The sequence below is a fragment of the Camellia sinensis genome, chromosome 9 (genome assembly GCF_055761805.1).
Source record: "Camellia sinensis isolate YWXY chromosome 9, ASM5576180v1, whole genome shotgun sequence".
Taxonomy (NCBI): Eukaryota; Viridiplantae; Streptophyta; class Magnoliopsida; order Ericales; family Theaceae; genus Camellia; species Camellia sinensis.
Genome location: NC_138969.1, coordinates 195,001,914 through 195,023,036, shown reverse-complemented (window position 1 = coordinate 195,023,036; position 21,123 = coordinate 195,001,914). Strand labels below are relative to the sequence as shown.

The window sequence follows — 21,123 nt, the reverse complement described above, 5'->3', positions numbered from 1 at the left end:
CTGAAGAATGTGCTCAGTAGCTCGGTTGAGCGCGCAGAAGAGTGCCTGGGCAACCTAAGTCTGCAAAGTGGAAAACAAAGGTGTTAAGTACAGATCGCAGACCGTGCTACAAAATCAAAGCAAAGATACAGAGTCCTACTTCGGCCTATGGGGGATGCTGTGTCTCGGTTCAGCAAAATGCTTGGTAGCTCGGATTGAGCATAGGGTTCGCGAGATCAGTTTTTGTATGAGGTTGGTTATCTCGGTTTGAACTATGGGTTTTGTTACTTCGGTTGAGCCTCTAGGGGCAGCTTTCTGAGTTTGGTTTAGAAACTAAGAAAGCTGGCTTAGCCCCAAAGGCTTAGCTCGGTTAAAGGCCGAGGTTCCTAGTTTACTGAGTTCAAACTTCGTTCGGTGAGCTTATCTCAGCTAAAGCGAATCAGGAGTTGGTAACTTACTGAAACTACTGTTATTTCTATGAGTTCTAGTTCGGTTATTGTCTGAATTGATCTACATATATAGCACAAACAGTGTCCTAGTTCGTTTGGGACAAGTTTCTGGATCAAAACTACGTTCTACAGGTTACTTCATGATATTCATAGTTGTCTTATGAAGATTTTTTCCAGAAAATACAAGACCCATGAAAAGTAGAAACAAAAATGTGTTTTGTATTTTGCAAAAAACACACGAAACAAACTACAGTAAATGAAGTAAATACAAACACAAAAGAGATCTAAGTGACTTACCAAGGTAAGAAGAGGAAACTGGAGATAGAAACAGTAGCAGCAATGAAGAGCACGAGCTTGGTAGTTGAAGAAGTAGAGGCACAGAAAGAGAAGAAGATGGATAGTGTAGATGAATGATTCAAGGACAGAGGATTTTTTGTGTGAAAAGAGAAAGGAAGGGCGGGAACTGTTCAAAATTTTTCGGAGTACGAGGGCGGCGTGACAGCTGCCCCCAACCAATCGGAGCCTGCCACGTGTCACTGGAAAATGAAGCGATTCAGTTTCTGTGATTGAAGCGACGTTCTGACCGGATAAGGATAGTTCGGCTTAGTGCTAGCTCGGCTCTACAGGCTTAGAGTATTAGTTCGGCTGGAAAGGCTAAAACTTTAGCCCGGTTTATAGACAGGTAATCCCTATCAAGCTACGCAGATGGAATTAAGGGGCAATTGAGAGGGTAATTTATATGAAAATTGGGCTGAGCTAAGTAAATGGGTTGTTATGGGCCGCAGTACGAAGGGCCGAGTAGAATGGTCGTATAAGTTACTCCGGTCTTGTGGATGTTTTGGAGTTAGTCCGGTCCGAAAGAAGATGGAAGTTACTGGCCTAGAGATGCTTTGGAATTATACTGGTCCTAGAGTTGAACCGGTCTTGACATGTTAGTTCGGTCTAACTATACCATGAGTTGTACATGAGAAGCCGAAGCAAGAATAGTATAGAGAAGAGCCGAATTAAGGATAGTTCGGCCCATTCTGCGGCTAAGCAGAGTCGTGTTTACTTCGGTCGTGTGGTAGTTCGGCCATGGTAAAACCATCTCACTTGGTTTAAGCAGTGAGGGGGGTGTTGAGGGATAAGCATTATCCTTCAGGAGTATGAATCCTAGAAGGACTCTGCATGGATAAATAAGAGTCCTACCTGGATTGTGCCATTCTAAATCTATAAAAGTTCACAAACATCACCTTGGGAGAGGTAACACACAACTTTGCTTTCTGAATACACAGAGCTTTGTCTATTTGTCAAGTTTGCTGACTTAGGCATCGGAGAGGTTTCCGGCACACATCCGCCGGCTAGCTCACGTTTGTGTTTTCAGGTGATAAAGCGACGTCGTACGGAGGAGCGCAGACTTGGTCAACAGGATTATACGAGAAGGCTTATTTCTTTCCCGTACATTAACGTAGGGAGGTGTGGGATGTTGCTTGGGTTTGTATTAGTAGATGTTTGGGTTGGGTGGGTGTGTTGTGGAATTTGGATACGTCCTGACATTCGTTGTGTGTTGTACGTTGGTTTGTGCATGTGTTGTGATGTTATTGGCGTAGTTGTGCAGATTTAGGAAACTAATCACGCTAAGGGTATTCATGTAAATTCAAATGGGATCAAATCATTCTCAAAAAACTTGTAAAAAAAATAGTACTAAATGATTTGTAAAAAAACTTTTAAGACTAAATGGTTTAACTTTCTTCCATATAGGATTTATGGGTAATTTTTCCAAATGAATGATTAAAAATTAATATTAAATATAATATTTTAGTATTTTAATTTTATTATAATGAAAAAAATCAAATTATATATATTATATACATATAAATATATTTAATAAATATAATCGGGATGGTATCCGGTAGAACGGGGCAAGAGAAGCAAAATTTGTTCCTGTCCCACTTTCTCAATGGCATGGGAAAAACCTGTGCAGTGCAAGGCGGAGGATGTGGATGTGGATGTGGATGTGGATGCGAATGCGGATGCGGGGCAAGGTAGGAAAAAATATTCATCCCTAGTGATGGGCCCACAGAGACTCGACGGGACTAATGATTGCTGCTATGCCTTAAGGCACAATAGCCCTACTGTAAGGGGTTTTAAGGTTATTTTTCAAACTTATTTTGGTGGTTGAATCATTCTATTGTAAGGTTTGTCGAGTATATCATTCATATAAAAAATCAAATTAATTGGATATCGGTAATTTCATGATCAACTATTAATTATTTTAAAAAAATTATTAAAATTATGTTAACAATTTATTTTTTAAAAAACAAATATGCCATTATGAGGTTACACATGTCCAATTTACTTATTTAGGCCTAGTTTGGAAAGACTAAATAAGTGCATTTTTTGACTTTTTTTGTATTATGTGTAGAAAAAGTAGAGAGGAGATGTTGATTGATGTGACCCAAAAAAGATAAAAAGATGAAATAAGTGCACTTTTTTGGCAGTAGCCAAACTAGGCCTTATTGCATGAATAATTTATTTGATAAACCTTATAATATAAATAATTCAAATTATCAAAAAAAAAAAATTCCGAACACGCCTCAAATAAATCTCACAGCACCCTACAGTGTTTTAGGACACATCAAGAACTCCAGTTAGTTTGCCCAACAATAGAGTGGGTGTTTGAGAAGTGAATTTTTTTGTAAGTTTTTTTTAGTTGTAAGATATTATTGGAGAAATTTTTTTTTGTATTTGAGAAGATAGTTAGGTTTTTTTGTGGTTAGATGTGATGTTTTTGAAAAAAAAAATAAAATAATTATGAAATTTGATGTGATATTTTGTTTGAATTTATTTATTATGATTTTGTAACCAATTTATCCTTTAGTAAAAAAAACAAAAAAAAACCTAAAACGTTTGTTCCCAAACACCCCAGAGAAGCGTTTCCCAATTTTCTAACTTATCTTTAACACGTGTATCAGATGGAGGCGACGCGTCAATCTGACGCGCGTACAGTGCAGTCGGCTGCTTAATCCCAAAGCTAAAACTAGCTTTTTTTTAAAAAAAAAGGGTAAATTATTTCAAAATTTTATGTGATTCTAAAAATTTAACCACCAAAATCATTAAAAAAATTGAAAAATAAGTTTTATTAAAATTTTTAGAATCACAATTTTTATATTGCTGCTATATTTCCATAACAAATTGCCCCCTGAGGTTTTTATTTTCATACAGATTCTCCCTAATTTCCCCTAATTTGTTATGAAAATTTGACACTCAGGGGGTAATTTGTAATTTCTCAAACCTTAGGGAGGAATCTGTATTTTTATCAAACCTCGAGGGGGTGTTTGTAATTTGCCCTAAAAAAAAATTTCACCTTTTTGCAATTTTTTTTTTTTAAATTTTAAGTAATTTACTTTATGTGATTCTAAAAATTTAAAAAGAAAATCATTAAAAAAAAATTAAATTTTATTAAATAAAATTTCAAAAAATTTCTTATTTTATTTTTTATGAATTTAAAAAAAATAAATTTAAGTTTAAAAAAATGAGAATTATTTATTCAAGACAAATCTAAAATGTAAAAGAAAAAAATTAATATAATTTTTTTAAAAAAAATTACTAAAAATAAAAATAAGCTAAATCCAAAAAATAAGAACACAAGCACCCTAAAATTGTTTTTGGTTACTAGGGTTGTTTGGGATGATCTAAATAAGTGTATTTTTTGACTTTTTATGAAATATAGGTTGGGTATGAGTTGGGTTTGAAGTGATGTGATAGAGAGGTAATGTGATTTAAATAAGATGATGTGACTTAAATAGGATAGTGACCTTTGCAAAAGACTGGAGACTGTAGGATCTTGTTTACTTTCATGAATTTTGTTTTGATTATTCAAAATGTTGATTTTGTTAGATTTTTATATATATTATCTCCACAGAAAACATTAGATGGATCCGTATTTAATTTATCACGTTTACATTCAAGAAAAGGAATGACTACTGTCTTCTACAAAATAAATAATTTATTTTTTAATGACAAATTTAATAAATAATTTTTATATCGATAATGTACACAAACAATTTGAATAATTAGAATTATTAAAACAGAATCGATAATAAATCACAAGAACTCAAACCCTTTCCGTTTAAATTACGAACCCGAACCTCATATGTAAAAATATTTAAATTAAAATATCTACAATGTTATGTAGTTTGAATTCGAGTTTGCCTGAATAGTTGGAGTTTTGACTTGTCGATTGTCAAACTGGTCGTCCAGCCACAAGGTGGCAGTCGTGATTGATAATGGCGACAATTGCAGTAGACAAATATTTTACCGGTCGTCCGAGTGATCGTCCAAGCGATTGGGCAATTTGGGCAAATTTAAATTCGAGTTACCAAATATTTTTCTTAATAATACTGATTGGTAACTTGAATCTGAATTTGCTCAAATCACCTGAATTTTGACTTATTGGTCATCCGACAAAAAAGTGATAATTACAATAAAAAATGCTACAGACCCTAAAAGTTCTACCAAATATCTCATATGGGTGTGAGACCCGCATGAGACCTATATTGTATGGGTCCCACACCAATGTAAGACATTTAGTAGAAACTTTAATAGGATTTTTGAAATCTCTAACATTATTCAATTACAATAGTCAATTGTTATACTCTCTCAGTTCCAAAATATTTAGTGAATTTAACTTTTTTTGGTAATATAATTATAGCACTTTAAAAAAATTGATTTTCTAAAATTATCTTTTGATAATACATTTTTAAAAGAATATTAATGTCATAATTATACTTTTATATTATCAACAAATTTTAAAAAGGAACAAAATAAAAAATTTATATTATTTTTATACTTAATTTTTTTTAAAAAATTAATATTTTAAGATAATAAAAAATAAAATAAAAAATTAATACTTCAGGAAGGAGTACGAATTATCCGAGCAGTCCCTAAGGGGTCGTTCGAACGGTGCACCAAGGAGCACAGACTTTTAGGCAAATTCAAATTCCACCTGCCAATTATTTTTCTTTTCTTAAAATATTTATCTTCCAGAGTTTGCTTATTTTCACATCTTCATAATATTCGCCTCTCCCTCTCCCTCTCCCTCTCGCTCTCGAACCCTCTCTCTCTGCTCTCCGATTGTTTTGGAACTTCCCTCCCTCCCTCCCTCCCTCCCTCCCTCCCTCCCTCTCTCTCTGTCTCTCTCTCTCTCTGAGCTCAGCCGAAGCAGGTCTCTCTCTCTCTATTTGTTTGTATGTATATATATATATAGTATTGATTTCGAAGTAAATGTTGTTGTGGTTTGGATTTCCAGGTTCAAATTTTGGAAAAGCGAGGTCTACAGTACTTCAGATTTGTCTGTAAGAATTCTTATGCTTTTCACATTTAACTTCAATTCATACTTTGGAAAACTATTTTTACATTTTGTTCTTCAAATTTTAATTTTGAGATTCTTGTGCAATCCCACATGTTTGAAACCCTTACTTGGCTGCAAAGACTATGAAGTTAGCAAATGGGTTTTAACTGAATCATTTGCCAATTTGCCCCTATATTTAGTGGAGACATGATTATTTTAGATGGTACATAAATAAATTTTTGTGATGTTTTTGGAATTGAAAAAAGTATTACATAGCTTCACTTTTGGGTTTAGAGTACCAACTAATGTGTTCACATTATAATATATAAGTATAGATTTTAGTGTTGTGAAAGCAATCAGTGGTTGGGACTTTTGAGTAAGTCTTTAAAATATGTGATTTTGTTGCTGAAATATTAATTAATAGGAGTTAGGTATTTCAATTTGGAATTTTTGGGTAAAATTGACACCCATTTGAATTGAGGCTTAACCTAATGAATGCACAAGATCATCACCCACGAACCATTTACATTGGCTAAGCTTAGGGAGAGTCTAACTTGAGACTAGTTCTTCTTCATCCGTCATCTTGGCCAACTGATCTACCCATGCGTGGTACTTTTATTGTGAATAGTTTATCTTGACAATAATGAGGTAGCACCTGGTACAATACAACAAAAGAAGTGGATGTTAATTAGTCAACTGTAATTGAGGCCAGTTAATGCACCAATGAGTAGTAATATGGTCCAGGTGTAAGGTGGTTCAATGAAGAGGAAGTGAAAGGATGTTAGAAGAGTGAAAAATTGTGTCCTATATTTATCAAAAAAAAAATAAAAATAAAAATAAAAATAAAAACGATGTCCTATATCTCTACTCAATATCTGCATTGTATTGGGATGGGTAGAATGAGAAATTGTAAAATTATCGTAGACAGCTGAGTTGGGGTGGTTTTTTACGGAGTAAGACTGGAATGAATTGTTACTTATCGAAAAAAGACCACAATACATTGCATAGTTATCTCTAGCTTCTTGTGTTCTTTAACACACAAAACATTATTGCCTGCTTTATGGGAATGATGCACACATGACACGTTTTTGTTAGCTTTTCCATATGAAGTTTGTGATAAAATCTCCCTCCAGTTCCCTCATTAGGTGGGGTTATACAATGCTAAAACAACATTTATTTGGTCTAATAATATTTATTCACATTTGCTTGTAATTGCTACTATTTTGCTTGAATTTATACTTGCTGCCCTTTGCTTTGCCATGGAAAGTTGGCTACTTTAGCAGAGACAAATTCTTCAATGATCTTGATGGTGATTCTTGTGCTACAACCTTGCAGTATTGACACCTTTACATGACATTTATCCCCATAAATCAAGTTTGAGCAATGTCATTAGGCGGCTCTTGTAAAATATTGGTTTGACTTTGTAAATCACCCTCAATTTTTTTTTTTTGAATTTACAATGGTCTTAAGAATATTATATGCCTACCTCATGTTTACCATTCTTTGTCTAAATGTTTCAGGGGATCTGTGTATAAACATATTTATGCTTTTATTTCTTGTTAGTTGAGTAAAAAGTAAATCAAAGAGCCATGCAAAAGGATCATGGCAGTGCCACAGCAGTGCCCACTGGACGGCTTCGGCACCGTAGACGCTCAAATGAGGTTGGTAGCTTAGTTTTACCATTTATTTATTGTAGCAATCTCTTATAGAGTGCTGATAAAAATAAAAAAATTAAAAAAGCAATCTCTTGTAGAGAACTGTAGTTGCCCCTGTTGGTTGCTAATGTTTTTTGAGGAATGCTAGAGACCCACAATTTACCTCAAAGACAAGGCAAGGGAGTTGGGCTTTATATGGTTTAGTTTGTGACAAATGAAAAGTTGATGTGTAACCTGCCATGCCATTGTGGGTAAATTAGGGGATACTTTTTAGGGGTCTCAATCGTTTTCCATATTTTTCAACTCTTAAATATTATTATTGGTTCAACTTATGAAACTTGATCATTAGTACTCATTGAGGAAAAACTAGCATCTATCTTATTGTTGGGGCTCAAGGCCTCTTGAAACCATCACTATTGTTTTTCTGAATAAGACATAGTTGGAAGTGGTTGTTTTTTAGGAACTTTTTTATAGTTACCTACTACAATAAGAAAATGGATAAAATCTTGAAAGGAGTGTATGGCTTCTTCTGAATGTCAAGGTTAATGTTTTCTTCTTTTTTTTTTTCTTTTGGCTGTCAGGTTACTCCTGAGGTTGGCAAAGAAAATGGAAGCCATTTACTTCTTAATGATCAAAACAAATACAGATCAATGTTGACTCGCATATATTCATCTATTTGGATGATTGGGGGCTTTATATTCATAATATACATGGGCCATCTCTATATTTGGGCCATGGTCGTGGTTATCCAAATTTTTATGATAAAAGAGTTGTTCAATCTACTCAGGAAAGGACACGAAGAAAGGGACCTCCCAGGATTTAGGTTGTTGAATTGGTATGTTAAACCAGATTCTTGTCAATGTTCAACTGTCAACTGAAGTGTGGTGTTTATCTAGGAGGGCTATTCTTGGAGAAAGCTCATTAGTTAAATGAATGACAACTAATGAGCTTTTTCAATTTATTTAAATTCTAAGCGAACCAAATTTTGACACAACTGTGTAATGCGTAACAAACATGTTGTATCTTTCAACGGCCAGCTTGTCCTTCTCTGTCCTGTTTTTGGGTTTCACTAACATCCAAAATTTCTGTCAATGATCTCCAAGTGAGTTTGGTTGCTATATATGACAAATTATTTCTGTTTGCTTTTAATTTCAACAGGCATTTTTTCTTAACTGCTATGCTGTTCGTATATGGCCGCATTCTCAACCAAAGGCTTGCCAACACTATTACTTCTGAGAAATTCTTCTATCATCTTGTGAGCGGCTTTATCAAGTATCACATGGTTACCTGTTATTTCTTGTATATTGCAGGTGAGTTTTATATCATTATGCATTTTCCTGCAAAAGGTTTGGGGAATCTTACAATTAAGATGCCCCTTGTAGATCTGTATCACACTTTGAAATGCTAACATGGACACGAGTACGAACACAGACAACGTCGATTTTCAAAAAAATTAGGATACTGACATGGCATGGATACTAGAAAAATTATTTCATATATTTTTATTTGCTATGCATATGAATATAAATTTAGGGAACAGAGATGAGAGACATTGATGTATATGTGGGTGTATTTTTGCTTTTTCTACTCTCCCCTTATTTTTTTCTATATATTTTATTTTGATCCAAAATCTGCCTTATAAAATTATGACTGTAAAGGTCTCTTGAGACACATCTACACACAAGATACATGTGTTCATCAAGTGTCCCAACGTGTCTTGTAAAAAAATAATGATTAAAAATTAACACACCATGCGGCATGTCCGATATGTGGGCACATGTGTCTGTGCTATGTTGGTTTAGACACATGTCGGACACAGACACAGAGCCTATTTTGGAGTGTCCGTGCTTCAAAGGTATGTCAATTGTAGATTGTTTTGGAAAAACCAATGGGCATTCCATTATGCATTTTATTTTTTTTCTGATGTATTATCTTTTAAATGCTTGCCTGTTAATCTATGGGTTCATTGCTTTTCGTAGTAGCCCTGACATGTCATTTGTGATGCCTTGCTGCCGAATTCAGGCTTTATGTGGTTCATTCTTACACTAAAGAAGAAGATGTACAAGTATCAATTTGGCCAATATGCATGGACACACATGATTCTAATTGTGGTGTTCACACAATCCTCCTTCACCGTAGCCAACATTTTTGAAGGAATTTTCTGGTAACATATGTTTCAAAGCTTTTAGGTTTTGGAATTATATCAAACTCTAATATGTAAACCATATATATGTCATACTGTACATTTGAGGCTTTTTTCGTAAAATCATATATTTTGGGAGTATCAAACTGATCGGGCTGTGTTAAGCACTCTTTTTTGTAAGGAGCATGTAGTCTTAGTTAAAACAGTATACACTCACAAACAAAAATACGCAAACAAAAAATAAAGGGAAAAGAAAAACTGAAGACAGAGATTTTTTAACTGTTTCTTTGATTATCGCTCAAGGGGATAACGACAATGGTTCTGTTTTGATACCTCCTTCAAATTTAGGCAATCCATAACCACTGTATTCAATTTTTCTTTTTCTTTTTTCTTCCCCGAGAACTTGACAATTATGCACCATGACTGTATTGCACTTCAGATGGCTTCTTTATGTAATTGCGAAGTTTTTTGAAATTTATATCATTTCTTTCTTTCCCTCCCCTCCCTTTTTTGATTTTAAAGTATTGCATAAATGAAGAGCATTTGTTTTTAACACAGGTTCCTTCTTCCAGCATCACTTATTGTTATCAATGATATTGCTGCTTATTTCTTCGGATTCTTCTTTGGAAGAACCCCTTTGATCAAGTTATCTCCAAAGAAAACTTGGGAGGGTTTCATTGGGGCATCTGTTACAACTATTATCTCTGCATTTGTGGTGAGCAGTTTTTTTTTTTTTTTGTGTGTGTGTGTTTTGAAGTTAGCAATGAGAAGCACTTTACTTTCGAATATACACATTGATTATTGAGTTGAATTAGAAGGTACATTACTGGTGAGTAGATCTAGATTTACAGTATGATTGTGACTTTCCATTGGGTTCCAACTCCGACCTGATAAAACCTCAAGAAAAATGTACAAGCATTAAGACTGCACAAAAGAATTTTGAAAAGAAATTCCTACATCATTCAATTACCAATATTACTTCACTAAAAATAATATTCACTTTATGCATGCATAGGAAACAAGATGCAGCAGATTCATCAGTATTATACTTGTGTTTATGAGATTATCAATGTGCAATTGATGTCTATTGTTTACACAGCTTGCAAATGTCATGGGTCGCAATGAATGGCTTACATGTCCGAGGAAGGTGAACCTTATGTTTCAATATTGTAGCATTCTTGTTTAAAAAGGTATATGTGTCCAACTTCGAAGAAACTTATCTCCATTTCCTTTTGGTGATAATACATACAGGATTTGTCAACTGGTTGGCTTCATTGTGACCCTGGTCCATTGTTTAAACCAGAGTACTTCACTTTACCAGGGTGGGTTCCTAATTGGGTAAGTGAACACTAATTGGGTATGAACACATGTACACCACAATTTTCACCATCAATTTGCTTTCCATGACAGAAGTCTCTTTAATCAGAATACAGAATATTTTTCCTCATTACCAATTTCATCCAAGTCATTCTCATTTATGAATTAATGAACCTTCATATGTGGAAAAACTCATAACAATTATTCATGCTTGCAGTTTGTAAGACATAACAATACCTTTCTGATATCTGATAGAATTCTACGTCATCCTAGGAGCAAAATATTGACTTTTGACTGACATGTGACTCTGACATATACATTTTTAATCTGTAAGATTTAATTATCTACTAAAATCGTAATGTTTTTATGAATTTGGTGTTGCTTCAGCCTTCTGATAAACATTGTTGACTTGAATAATTTTAGCCAACTCCGAGTAGTTCAGGTATTAGGCTTTAAGTAGATGAGTTTGTATAACTGAAAATAACTTCCTTTGGAGGATTGTGTGTGAACCTTTGCATTAATTTAAACTTAGACCAGGCATACACTTCCTTTTGATCTTGGTATTGGTGATAAAAGAGATAATAATGGCAACAACAGTACTACTGGTCTCTTTGATTAGTGGTAGATCTGTAGGTGTAACGATTGTCATAGTACTAATATAATAGTAACAGTAATAGCACCACCACCACAGCTGCATAATGAACTGCTTGGTGAATGGTTGTCTTCTGTTTTCTTTTGCTTTTTTTTTTTTTTTTTTCCTCAGTAGAATATTTTATAAAAAAACAGAAGCAAAGTACACTTAGGAGCTTTGCATCTCACCTAAATAGGCTATCAAGAAAGAAACTCCCAACTCAATGTACAGTAAGAGAACATTTGAACACTACTACATGATTTCTGCTAAACTTCCTCTATTTGGATGAAGTTCTTCATTAGATCTTTGCCGGTGAACTCTAAAATTCCAATTCTAACACATCTCAAGCTAATGGAGAATCCTGAATCCTGTATACTGCCATATCCTGAAAACCTAGTCTGAGTAGCATCTCCTGTAATAATAAGCATCAGTGTATTCTGTATATGATACACCAGGTGGCAACAGCTACCTTCTGAACCATGTTTGGAAAAGATTTTCCCTTCATTTAAATTTAAACTCAACTAGTCAATAATTTGATCCGGTGTTCCATGATATGGCCTTAAGCAGCTGATCAAAAAATGATATGGCCTTAAGCAGCAATCGTTTAAGACCTGTACCCACAAGTCCTTTGTAAAACTACAATAGAAGAACAAATGACTATGAGATTCAACTTCCCGTGTGCAGAACACACGACTACCTTGGAGAAGTATACCCTTTGCTATCCATCTATCTTGCACACCTAACCTATTTTTAATAACCAACCACAGCATAGAAGGGTATTTCAGTGTAAATCTTTGATACCATAAAATACAGGCCAATTAAACTAGATTCAATAGCATAACAGATGGGCTCACTAAACTAGATTTATTGACCCTCAGGATCTCAGGTTGCATTCTTAGGTACTATTCAAATTAAACTTCCCTGTAGAATAAGGCAACCATATGATCTTATCTTTTCACTCTAACAAAGGGAACATCTGATTAGTCATCCTTGTCAGATCAATGAGTTCTGCCGAGTTTGAGGTGATGATGCTTAGTGTGGGCACTGGCATTTCCGGGCTTGTATGGAATTGCTGTAAACAAGGAAGCTGCAGTGGAGGACTATGTTTGACTGTATGCAGAGTGGGTTTTTGTGAGGCTTTGTTTAAAATGAACTGGATGGTTTGAGAGATGGAGGCTATGGAAGTGTTTTTGCAAAAGTTGGATAGTCTCTGTATGCTCTTGAGATAAAGGACTAGGTGATGCTGGTCTTCTCATTTCCCTCAGAAAGGGATTTGGACTACCATTTCTCCCGTGAAGGTTGCCTTTTTTACTTGGACAGCCACTTGGGATGCTATTTTTTGAGATTGATAACTTGATATTCTGAGGGAAAGTCCTCATGGCTTGGTGTTATGCGTTCAAGAGGACAAGTGAGGTTGTCAGCCATTTATTGTTGATTATGAATATGCTAGATTAAATATAAGTATTGATTATGATTATGGCTTGGAGTTACCTGCCTCACCCCATACCTGTAAATAGAAGTGTTAGCCACTTCTTGTTATTTATAGTTAACCAGTGGAGGAATCTGTTTGGTTGTTCGAATAAAGGTTGCTTTAGGAGTAGTGTGAGGACAATGTGGGAGGTGGCTGCATGTGCCATGTGGTGGGAAAGGAAAGAAAAGAAAATCTTTTCAAGGGTTAGAGGTTTCATCTCATAAGATGATGTCTTGCCTTTTGAATGCTCATCTGTTTCTATTGAGCTTTTGTGGATTTTAAGGGGGGTTTATATATTCCTACGTAATATGTAGAGCTTCCTTCTGTGTACTTTCTGTATTCTTTTTTGGCACTTTATTAATATACATCTACTTATCTATGGAAAAATAATGCTTTAGCGTTTGTCATTCTCTTCTGCAGTTTCCTTGGAGAGAAATCCAGGTTTTGCCTGTTCAATGGCATGCCATGTGGCTTGGTCTTTTTGCATCAATAATAGCACCTTTTGGAGGATTTTTTGCAAGTGGTTTTAAAAGAGCTTTCAAAATTAAGGTGTACTTTTGTGATTTGTTCCTATATCTAACTGGTGTAGATCACATTGAAGCTTACAGATGTTGATGCTTTTTTTTTTTTTTTCCTTATATTCTTTTTTTCAGGATTTTGGTGATAGTATTCCTGGGCATGGGGGAATGACAGATAGAATGGATTGCCAGGTAAGCTGTATGATTTTTGTAATTTGGAAGTGTAGATTGTATTGCCAGGTGAAATGCAAAAAAAATGAAAAAATGGAAAGGATTGCATGTTTTGCACCCCTTTGGTAACAACTACAGAGCTTTATCATCGCATCAATGATTTTAGTTTTGAAAAAGCAAAAATTATCATTCCCTCTGTTCTAAGAAAACCGACCTGTTTCAAAAAGACAGTGCGATTAGAGGTCTCTCTTTGCCAGATCAACTGCAAAGTTCATCACTATAAATAGTTTGTTGTGTGTATTCTTTACATTTTATAGTGTTTTCAAAGAAAGTGATCACAAAAGCAATATTGTGATCATCTTGTAGTATTAGAAAGTGGGAAAAATTGTTGAGAGAATGAACAAAAAATAAATATATCTAGTTGTACAAAGGGAGACAAAAATTCTCCAGATGTTGTGGCAAAACAAAGACTTCTCGGTCCTTCACCCTCCGAAGAAAGTTATCATGGCACACATTTGATCTTAAAAGATTGTTATGGCCATGGTTTTGTTCTTGTTATGTTTGTGTAGTTTTCACAGGTAAATATTCATCTGTTTTCTTACGAGATGGATGATTTGTAAATTTCTATTGTCTCAAAACATAATATGGCATTAATAGGATGTTTCTATGATGAGCTACTCTTTGGAGTGTTTATGCTGCTATAAGTGTTAATTCCAAATTAATTCCAAATATCCATTTTTTGCCGACAATCTTGATTATGAAAGTAAAATGGCACTATTATTGGAATAAATAATGTTCATATGTTTGTGCTTAATCTGACTCTGTTCATGCAGATGGTGATGGCTGTTTTCGCATACATCTATCATCAGTCATTTGTTGCATCACAAAGTTTGTCGGTTGAGATGATTTTGGACCAGGTAAGTTTGTGCACTAGAATGCTGATTTGCTAGTGGTTATATTTTTCCATTCACATTCAATCAATAAACACAAGGATTTATTTTGGTGGCATTTCTGTGATGCAGATATTGATGAACCTCACTTTCGAGGAGCAGCGAGCTCTGTGCACGAAGCTTGGACAGATCATCCAGGATAGGCTGTTTGAAGAGTCTTAAAATTAACAAAAATTGCAGGATCTCTGTAATTTATGTTGTCTACATGTCAATTTCACTATGTAGGTGTTCTCTACAGTCAGTGCACACTCCTGCATCGTGCACACCACCCATTATATGCATAAATTTTTCGGTGGACACTGTACAACCTCCCTCATGATTGCATGGCTTAAGCAAGATCTGAACTTTTGCGGACGGGATTGGTTGGGCTGCTTGGACGTTAGAGATGCTATGACATGGATCCTTCTTGTTAATTCGTTTGATCCATATGATGATTCTGCCCCATATCCCATATTCCTGAATGGGATTGTATTTTTTGCTAATATAAAATTGCTACCATTTGCCAATTAATCTTCCAATTTCAATGCATCAGGAACTGTTTGTTTGCCAAGAAAAGCCAATAGAAAGTAAGCATAGGATTTTCTACTATGGCTTTGGCTTTAACATATTCCTCCTCCCCCCCCCCCCCCCCCCCCCCCCCCCCCAAAAAAAAAAAAATAAATTTAATTCTGAATTGGTATGCATCCCTTGATAAAATGGCTAATTTTTAAGTCTGCTGCATTTGCCAAATAGTCTTCCAATTACAATGCTTCGGAAGCTGGTTTATTTGCCCGAGAAAAGCCCCATTGAAAGTAAGCCTAAGATACTTTGCTTTTAACATATTTTCCTCGTAATTTAAAGACAATCCATTGTCCATTCTAATTGAATTGGTATGCACAGGGACGGAATTAGGAAAAATTATAGAGGGGGTTATGGTTTTTTTGTTTCTGTGGAAAATATAATTTGTCATGGCATTTTAAAAATATATCTTATTTTATATATAAAATGATTCTCAGTATAAAAAATACATCTCTTATTCTTATTTCACCTTGTATTTTCTTTTTATTTGACACTAAATTTTTTTTTTCATCCCATTAAAAATTATTTCTATGGTATTTAAATTTTTGAGTATAGATGTAATTTATATATCATATTGTACATACATGTACACATTAATATATATTATTTAGGCATTGTTGTATTGAATATATATTTGATCTTTTGACCTCTCGCAATGAAATCTTGATTCCATCCCATATATGCACCCACATGACTACAAGATCTAAAATACAATGCATCGGGAGCTGTTTGTTTGCGAGGAAAGCTTTAGGATTTTCTACTTTGTTTACATTTTCACCCATCCACCCACCCAATTTAAAGACGGTCCCGTGATCATAGAGTAGATTCATTCTGGTTCTCAAAAAAACATAAGTAAATAAAGTAAATTCATTCTTCACCTTGAAAGGCAAGTATACACAGTACAAAACAATACTCGTGATGCTGAACCCATGACCGATATTGAATACTTCGTACCGCTACGCTTCAAACTCAAGAAATTCAAGGAGAAGACAGCTACATATCATGAAATTTATAAGCATCACGGTTAGCCATAAACCAATTCTATAAAGCATTCAAACTCCCAATCGACAAGGGCCTGATCTCCATAAACTTCTAAGCCAAGGTAATCAATGCCAAGAGCATCAATGAACTACAATGAGGAAATCAGTAAGTTCATGACGGGGTTGAAGTGTATCCAAGAGCTCCAAAGCGAGACGTTGATCACTAAAACAAACAAAATACATGAATTGCAATAATGGAATTTTGCAAAAAGCCAGTAGAGCAAAAGCTGGAGACACTATCAAAGGAACAGTTCAAAATCAAATACAATTAATCTAACCACCTATTTTGAAAACCAAAACAAATAAAATTAACAAAAATAAGTTAACTAAACCTATTACTGCCCAAACATGCATATAAAATATGGTACAGTGTTCCTCCTTAAAAAGAAAAAAGAAAAAAGAAAAAAGCGAGAGACCCAAACTAACCAATTCAATGAAACATCACTTGACTCTATCTGACGACGAAAACAAAAATAATTGCTTTGACTGCTTGCTATTTGTCTCCAAAAATCTCTCAAGACTTCCAACAAAAAATAAGAAAAGACTATACTTCCATCACTATAATCTCCTTGTCACTGGGATTTTGGTTTCTCAATCTTCACATAAGGAAGAGCCCCCATGAAATGGGCAATCTTCGGAGCCCATCCCAGTTGCTGAGCGCGGCAAAACATCAAGAACGTGTTTGCAAAGTAAGAATTAAAACCCATCAAGACATGCCACATGGCGTGACCCTGGGGATTGAAGGGCCAAAGCGATACCTCGTTGCAGAGTACACGATCAAACAGCCAACACAAACTACCAAGAAATAGAGTAACCGCATACAGCTTTGCAATACGCTTAGCAGAGACGTCCTGTGTATAAATGTAATACTTGTACATCCTGGGGATGCACAAGAGGCAGAGAATTGCGTAATGAACTTTGAAGCCGACGCTAAAACGGATCTGTGAATGGACAGCAGCGAAAACAGCACCGTAGAGAAAGAGGAAGGTGGGCATTGTACTACGATAGTGCCAATCTGGGGAGTATAGGATGTAGATGTAGAGGAGCATTTCCCATACCATTGGAGTTTCATCACTTTGTTGTTGCCTGTGAATAAATTTTAAAGATCATATTCAGATGTAAATCTCATATGCAACAAATCAATCTAAAGAAACATAGTGTTGAATAATTATTTTCCTATGAGTTCAAATAATTGTGGTGCATGTGTAAAAATATAATAGTCCAATTCACACATTCATTTTAAGGTTTGCTCAACCAGTGGTAACATAGGTCCATCAAGGTACAAAAGTAATGTAGATATGAACACAAATTGATTGGTAATGGGCCTCACTACTCATGGATATCTCCAAAGCAGCATTGACACGAGATGATAAACATAATATGGTATAAAAATGTAGCATTACTCTTCTCACAAATTTTCCGGGAGTGGGAGAACATGCCCCCTTGCCCCCACCACCTCCCTCCATCTATGTTTGATATGATTGAAAGTAATCAATTGACTACCAAAACATGAGTACTTAAAATCAATCCTAACACCACTGTAATACAAGGGTAAGAATCACAAACAAATTCATAATTAAAATGAGAATATACGTGAGGATGAATTTGGTATTCGACTAGTCCCCACCAAACTTCAAGAAGAAAAAAAACATGCTTGGGCTTTTTGGATGAATTCGTGTCAACTAAGTTCACATGATATATATCACCCTTCCAATTGATAACAAAAAAAAGTAATCATGACAAGGAAGAAGTTTGATGGATAACACAAAGGATGGTATGAAACAAATGGTTACTTACACATGTTGCAACGTGGCATGGAATAACATGCTCCCAATAGCTAGTATCATATTTGATATATGAAGAACGCTAAATCTCTTCTCAAAACGTTGGCTTAAGGCATTTATTAAGCCTATTAGTGCCAAAAGAATGCATGGGATATTAGATGTGGTGTTGTAGAATTCCGCAATATAGGAAGAGTATACATAATTTTTTTCACACCACTCTGTGGTGGATGTGACAGGACCCCAGAAGCTTGATATTCCGTCTGCCATTCTCCTATGTAAATATATCCAAACTTCGAGAATATTCAACCGTTTCCCTTATCTTACAATGTGGCAGCATTCGGGAAAAACTGTGAACTATGTACCTGCAATAAATAAGCTGAATTTTATCAAGGCAACTATGAAAGAAGCATAACCACTGATTTATTATAGAAGTTCCCGGAATGAAAACAAAACAATAGGACTGGTGATTAAGCACCTTTTCTCCTATTAAAAAAATATGGTTATCAATCAGAAGCTAGAGAATGTACCTGAATATTATACATCCATAATAGATACACACATATATACATTTATGTATAAGGGTAGAACCAGAAATTACCTCTTTGATTTTTAAAATAAAAAAAATGAGATGTACTTTTTGTATAAATAAAATTGACTTGATGAAATTGATGGTATTAACTAGCATGTGAAATGGTTAATGATCATCTCATTATACAATGCAAAATAAAATACTAACGAAATAGAGAGATAGCAAAGTGATTATCATAAAATTAGAGTCATCCTATTATGCATTTTACAAATTCTATTGGTAGTTCCACCATTGTAAATGTATAGTGCACATATAAATGCATAAATATGAAGCAATTAAGATTGACCTACATGTTAATAACAGCCTTGAATACTGAAAAAGCACAAACAATGGTTAGAAAAATAACTTGCACATCAGGCTTGTAGTACCTATCTGAGTTACATGGACTCAAGTAATCATTTTGAATGAAGGGTGGCGAGGTGCCATATTCACCTCAATCCCAAAATCTTAACACTGGACACAGCCAATATTTTGCAGCCATCACCAAATCTTCTTGGGTCAACACCAATGCTTAACATTAAGAAAGAACCAATATTTTAATTATAAAATAGGAATTCTTGCGATATGAGAAACTTTTCGCCCAAGCCCTGCTTGCAATTAAGTACTTAAAAAACTAAATGCATTAAGTGACTTTGATAATGCATAAGTACCTACCACTTAAATTTGAAAATTGCCTGAAAATTAGTCTAAATTTTAAGTTTGACTTGACTTGACTTGTTACTGAATGTAGAATACAGTTAGTAGAAGGTAGCTTTATTTTCATTTTCTTCTAACAACTTTTATCTTAAAAGTTTTAAAATTAAAATTTCAGTACTTTCACACTACTAAAAACTTTCAACTTTACTAAACAGCCTCTTAAACTTTGAACTAGCCATTGGCTTTGATCATAAACTCACAATATGAATCACACGACTCGCATAAAAAGGGGAGTTTAAAGTGAAAGTGGGTTTCCCTCTCATTAGGCTTTATATTTTGAATCATGTCATGAAAAACCAAGATGCATAACAGCCCACATGCCTTTTGAATCATGCCTTTCTATCACTTATTTACATGTTCAATGTTATATAGAAATTGCATTGATAAATAGATGCTAATATGTATGCTTCGAAATATGCATCTTGGTTTTTCTTTTATGAATAACATTTTGGACCTTAGAGGCTGTGATTTTATGGAAACATGACTCAAAATGTAGTAATTATTAAAATAAAATAAAAAAAAGGAATGAATGAGAACTACCACCCTTATCACTTTTTCAGTCTAGAAAGACCATGATTAATCACCTTACATAAATAAATCTAGAACTGAAGCACCTGCACAATACAAAACTCATAATACAATTGAAATGCAGGCATTTTATATGAAAACAGAATGGGGCAATTGAATTAACATAGAAAAGCTTTATAACCCATTATTATATTTATCAATGCATCAGCAAAAACAGTATCCAATCAGCAAGAATAAACAAAATAAAATAAAATAAAAAAGTAGATAGAAGCAATCAGGATTAAACAACAGAGATTAACTTACACAAGCGTGTCAGAGAGAGAGAGAGAGAGTCAATGCCCTAAATCGAAGATGTAAGATCAGAAGACGAATAGGCACCTTCTGAAAGCAAGACAAAGAAATTCAGACAAATCTAATAGATCTACCACAAAAACCAACCAAATCAACGATAAAAAAAAAATCATCAGTGCGTGTAGATCTGGAACAAAATCAACACCATCTCATCACAATATGCTCAACGGGACGAAGACACAGAGAGAGAGAGAGAGAGAGAGAGCTTACCGTTTAGGAGAGAGAGAGAGTGTGTGGCGACCTCGATCTGTTTGTCAAATGTTTTCCGTTGCCCTAATTGGTTTTTTCTTTTTACTTTTTAATTTTGAAAAATATTTTTCCTGATATTTAAGTTAATTACACTTTTCACTCCTTTTTTTAACTTAAATTTTATTTTAGGTCTTATAATTTTAATTTAAATAATTTAATTTTTATACTTTAAGTTTAGTTTCAATTTAGTCATTATGTCTAAATTTTATTAATTTTTTTCTACGTGTATACCTTAAAAAAATTGACAAGTTCCCAAATTTATTAAATTTAGCATCTAATTTAGACAGAAAAGCCAAATTAAAATATTGAAAAATTGATAAGTATCTAAAGTTATTAATTTTAATCCCAATATAGACACAATGATCAAATTGAAATTATACTTAAAAGTGTAAGAATTAAATTGTTTAAATTAAATTTACAGAGAGTAAAGTGAAATTTAGATCAAATTACAGAAGTAGAAAGTATAATTAACATTTGGTATTTTATAGTATCAAATATGAGAAGTCACTATTATTTTTTTTGTTATTATTTTTAAAAGGAAAAACTTCACTTTATTTCCTGTGGTTTGGGCTGAGTTTAGTTTATCCCCTGATATTCAGAAATCATCACATATCTCTCAAGTGGTTACTGAACCAAAGCGCATCGTCAACTTTTCCGTCTAAATTAACAGAACGTGAAGCTCACGCGTCTAAAAAGAGAATAAGTTAATTTT

The 21,123-nt window shown here is 34.3% G+C and overlaps 2 protein-coding genes across 8 annotated transcripts; one reads left to right on the top strand and one right to left on the bottom strand.

Annotated features, from left to right (window-relative positions):
• The first annotated feature begins 5,326 nt into the window (after window positions 1-5,326).
• On the top strand, window positions 5,327-15,122 carry LOC114303847 (phosphatidate cytidylyltransferase 1). 6 transcript variants are annotated; one of them, XM_082888338.1, is made up of 14 exons: window positions 5,401-5,634; window positions 5,719-5,764; window positions 7,096-7,173; window positions 7,324-7,421; window positions 7,997-8,250; window positions 8,574-8,725; window positions 9,438-9,579; window positions 10,117-10,273; window positions 10,658-10,705; window positions 10,810-10,896; window positions 13,398-13,526; window positions 13,631-13,687; window positions 14,500-14,583; window positions 14,689-15,122. In XM_082888338.1, the coding sequence occupies exons 4-14, from the start codon at window positions 7,350-7,352 to the stop codon at window positions 14,776-14,778; spliced, it is 1,272 nt and encodes a 423-aa protein (XP_082744464.1). In that variant the 5' UTR covers window positions 5,401-5,634; window positions 5,719-5,764; window positions 7,096-7,173; window positions 7,324-7,349; the 3' UTR covers window positions 14,779-15,122. The 6 variants fall into 6 exon arrangements, with proteins under 6 accessions (XP_082744460.1, XP_082744462.1, XP_082744464.1 ...); XM_082888335.1 differs by having other exon boundaries at window positions 7,281-7,421; XM_082888339.1 differs by having other exon boundaries at window positions 7,096-7,183.
• A 1,308-nt stretch (window positions 15,123-16,430) lies between these two features.
• On the bottom strand, window positions 16,431-20,462 carry LOC114256589 (alkaline ceramidase). 2 transcript variants are annotated; one of them, XM_082888341.1, is made up of 4 exons: window positions 20,373-20,462; window positions 20,115-20,189; window positions 18,012-18,360; window positions 16,431-17,300 (listed from the first exon to the last, which is right to left on the bottom strand). In XM_082888341.1, exons 3-4 carry the CDS (start codon window positions 18,263-18,265, stop codon window positions 16,787-16,789), a joined length of 768 nt encoding a protein of 255 aa, XP_082744467.1. In that variant the 5' UTR covers window positions 18,266-18,360; window positions 20,115-20,189; window positions 20,373-20,462; the 3' UTR covers window positions 16,431-16,786. The 2 variants fall into 2 exon arrangements, with proteins under 2 accessions (XP_082744467.1, XP_082744466.1); XM_082888340.1 differs by having other exon boundaries at window positions 20,115-20,192; window positions 20,373-20,457.
• Window positions 20,463-21,123: the final 661 nt, after the last annotated feature.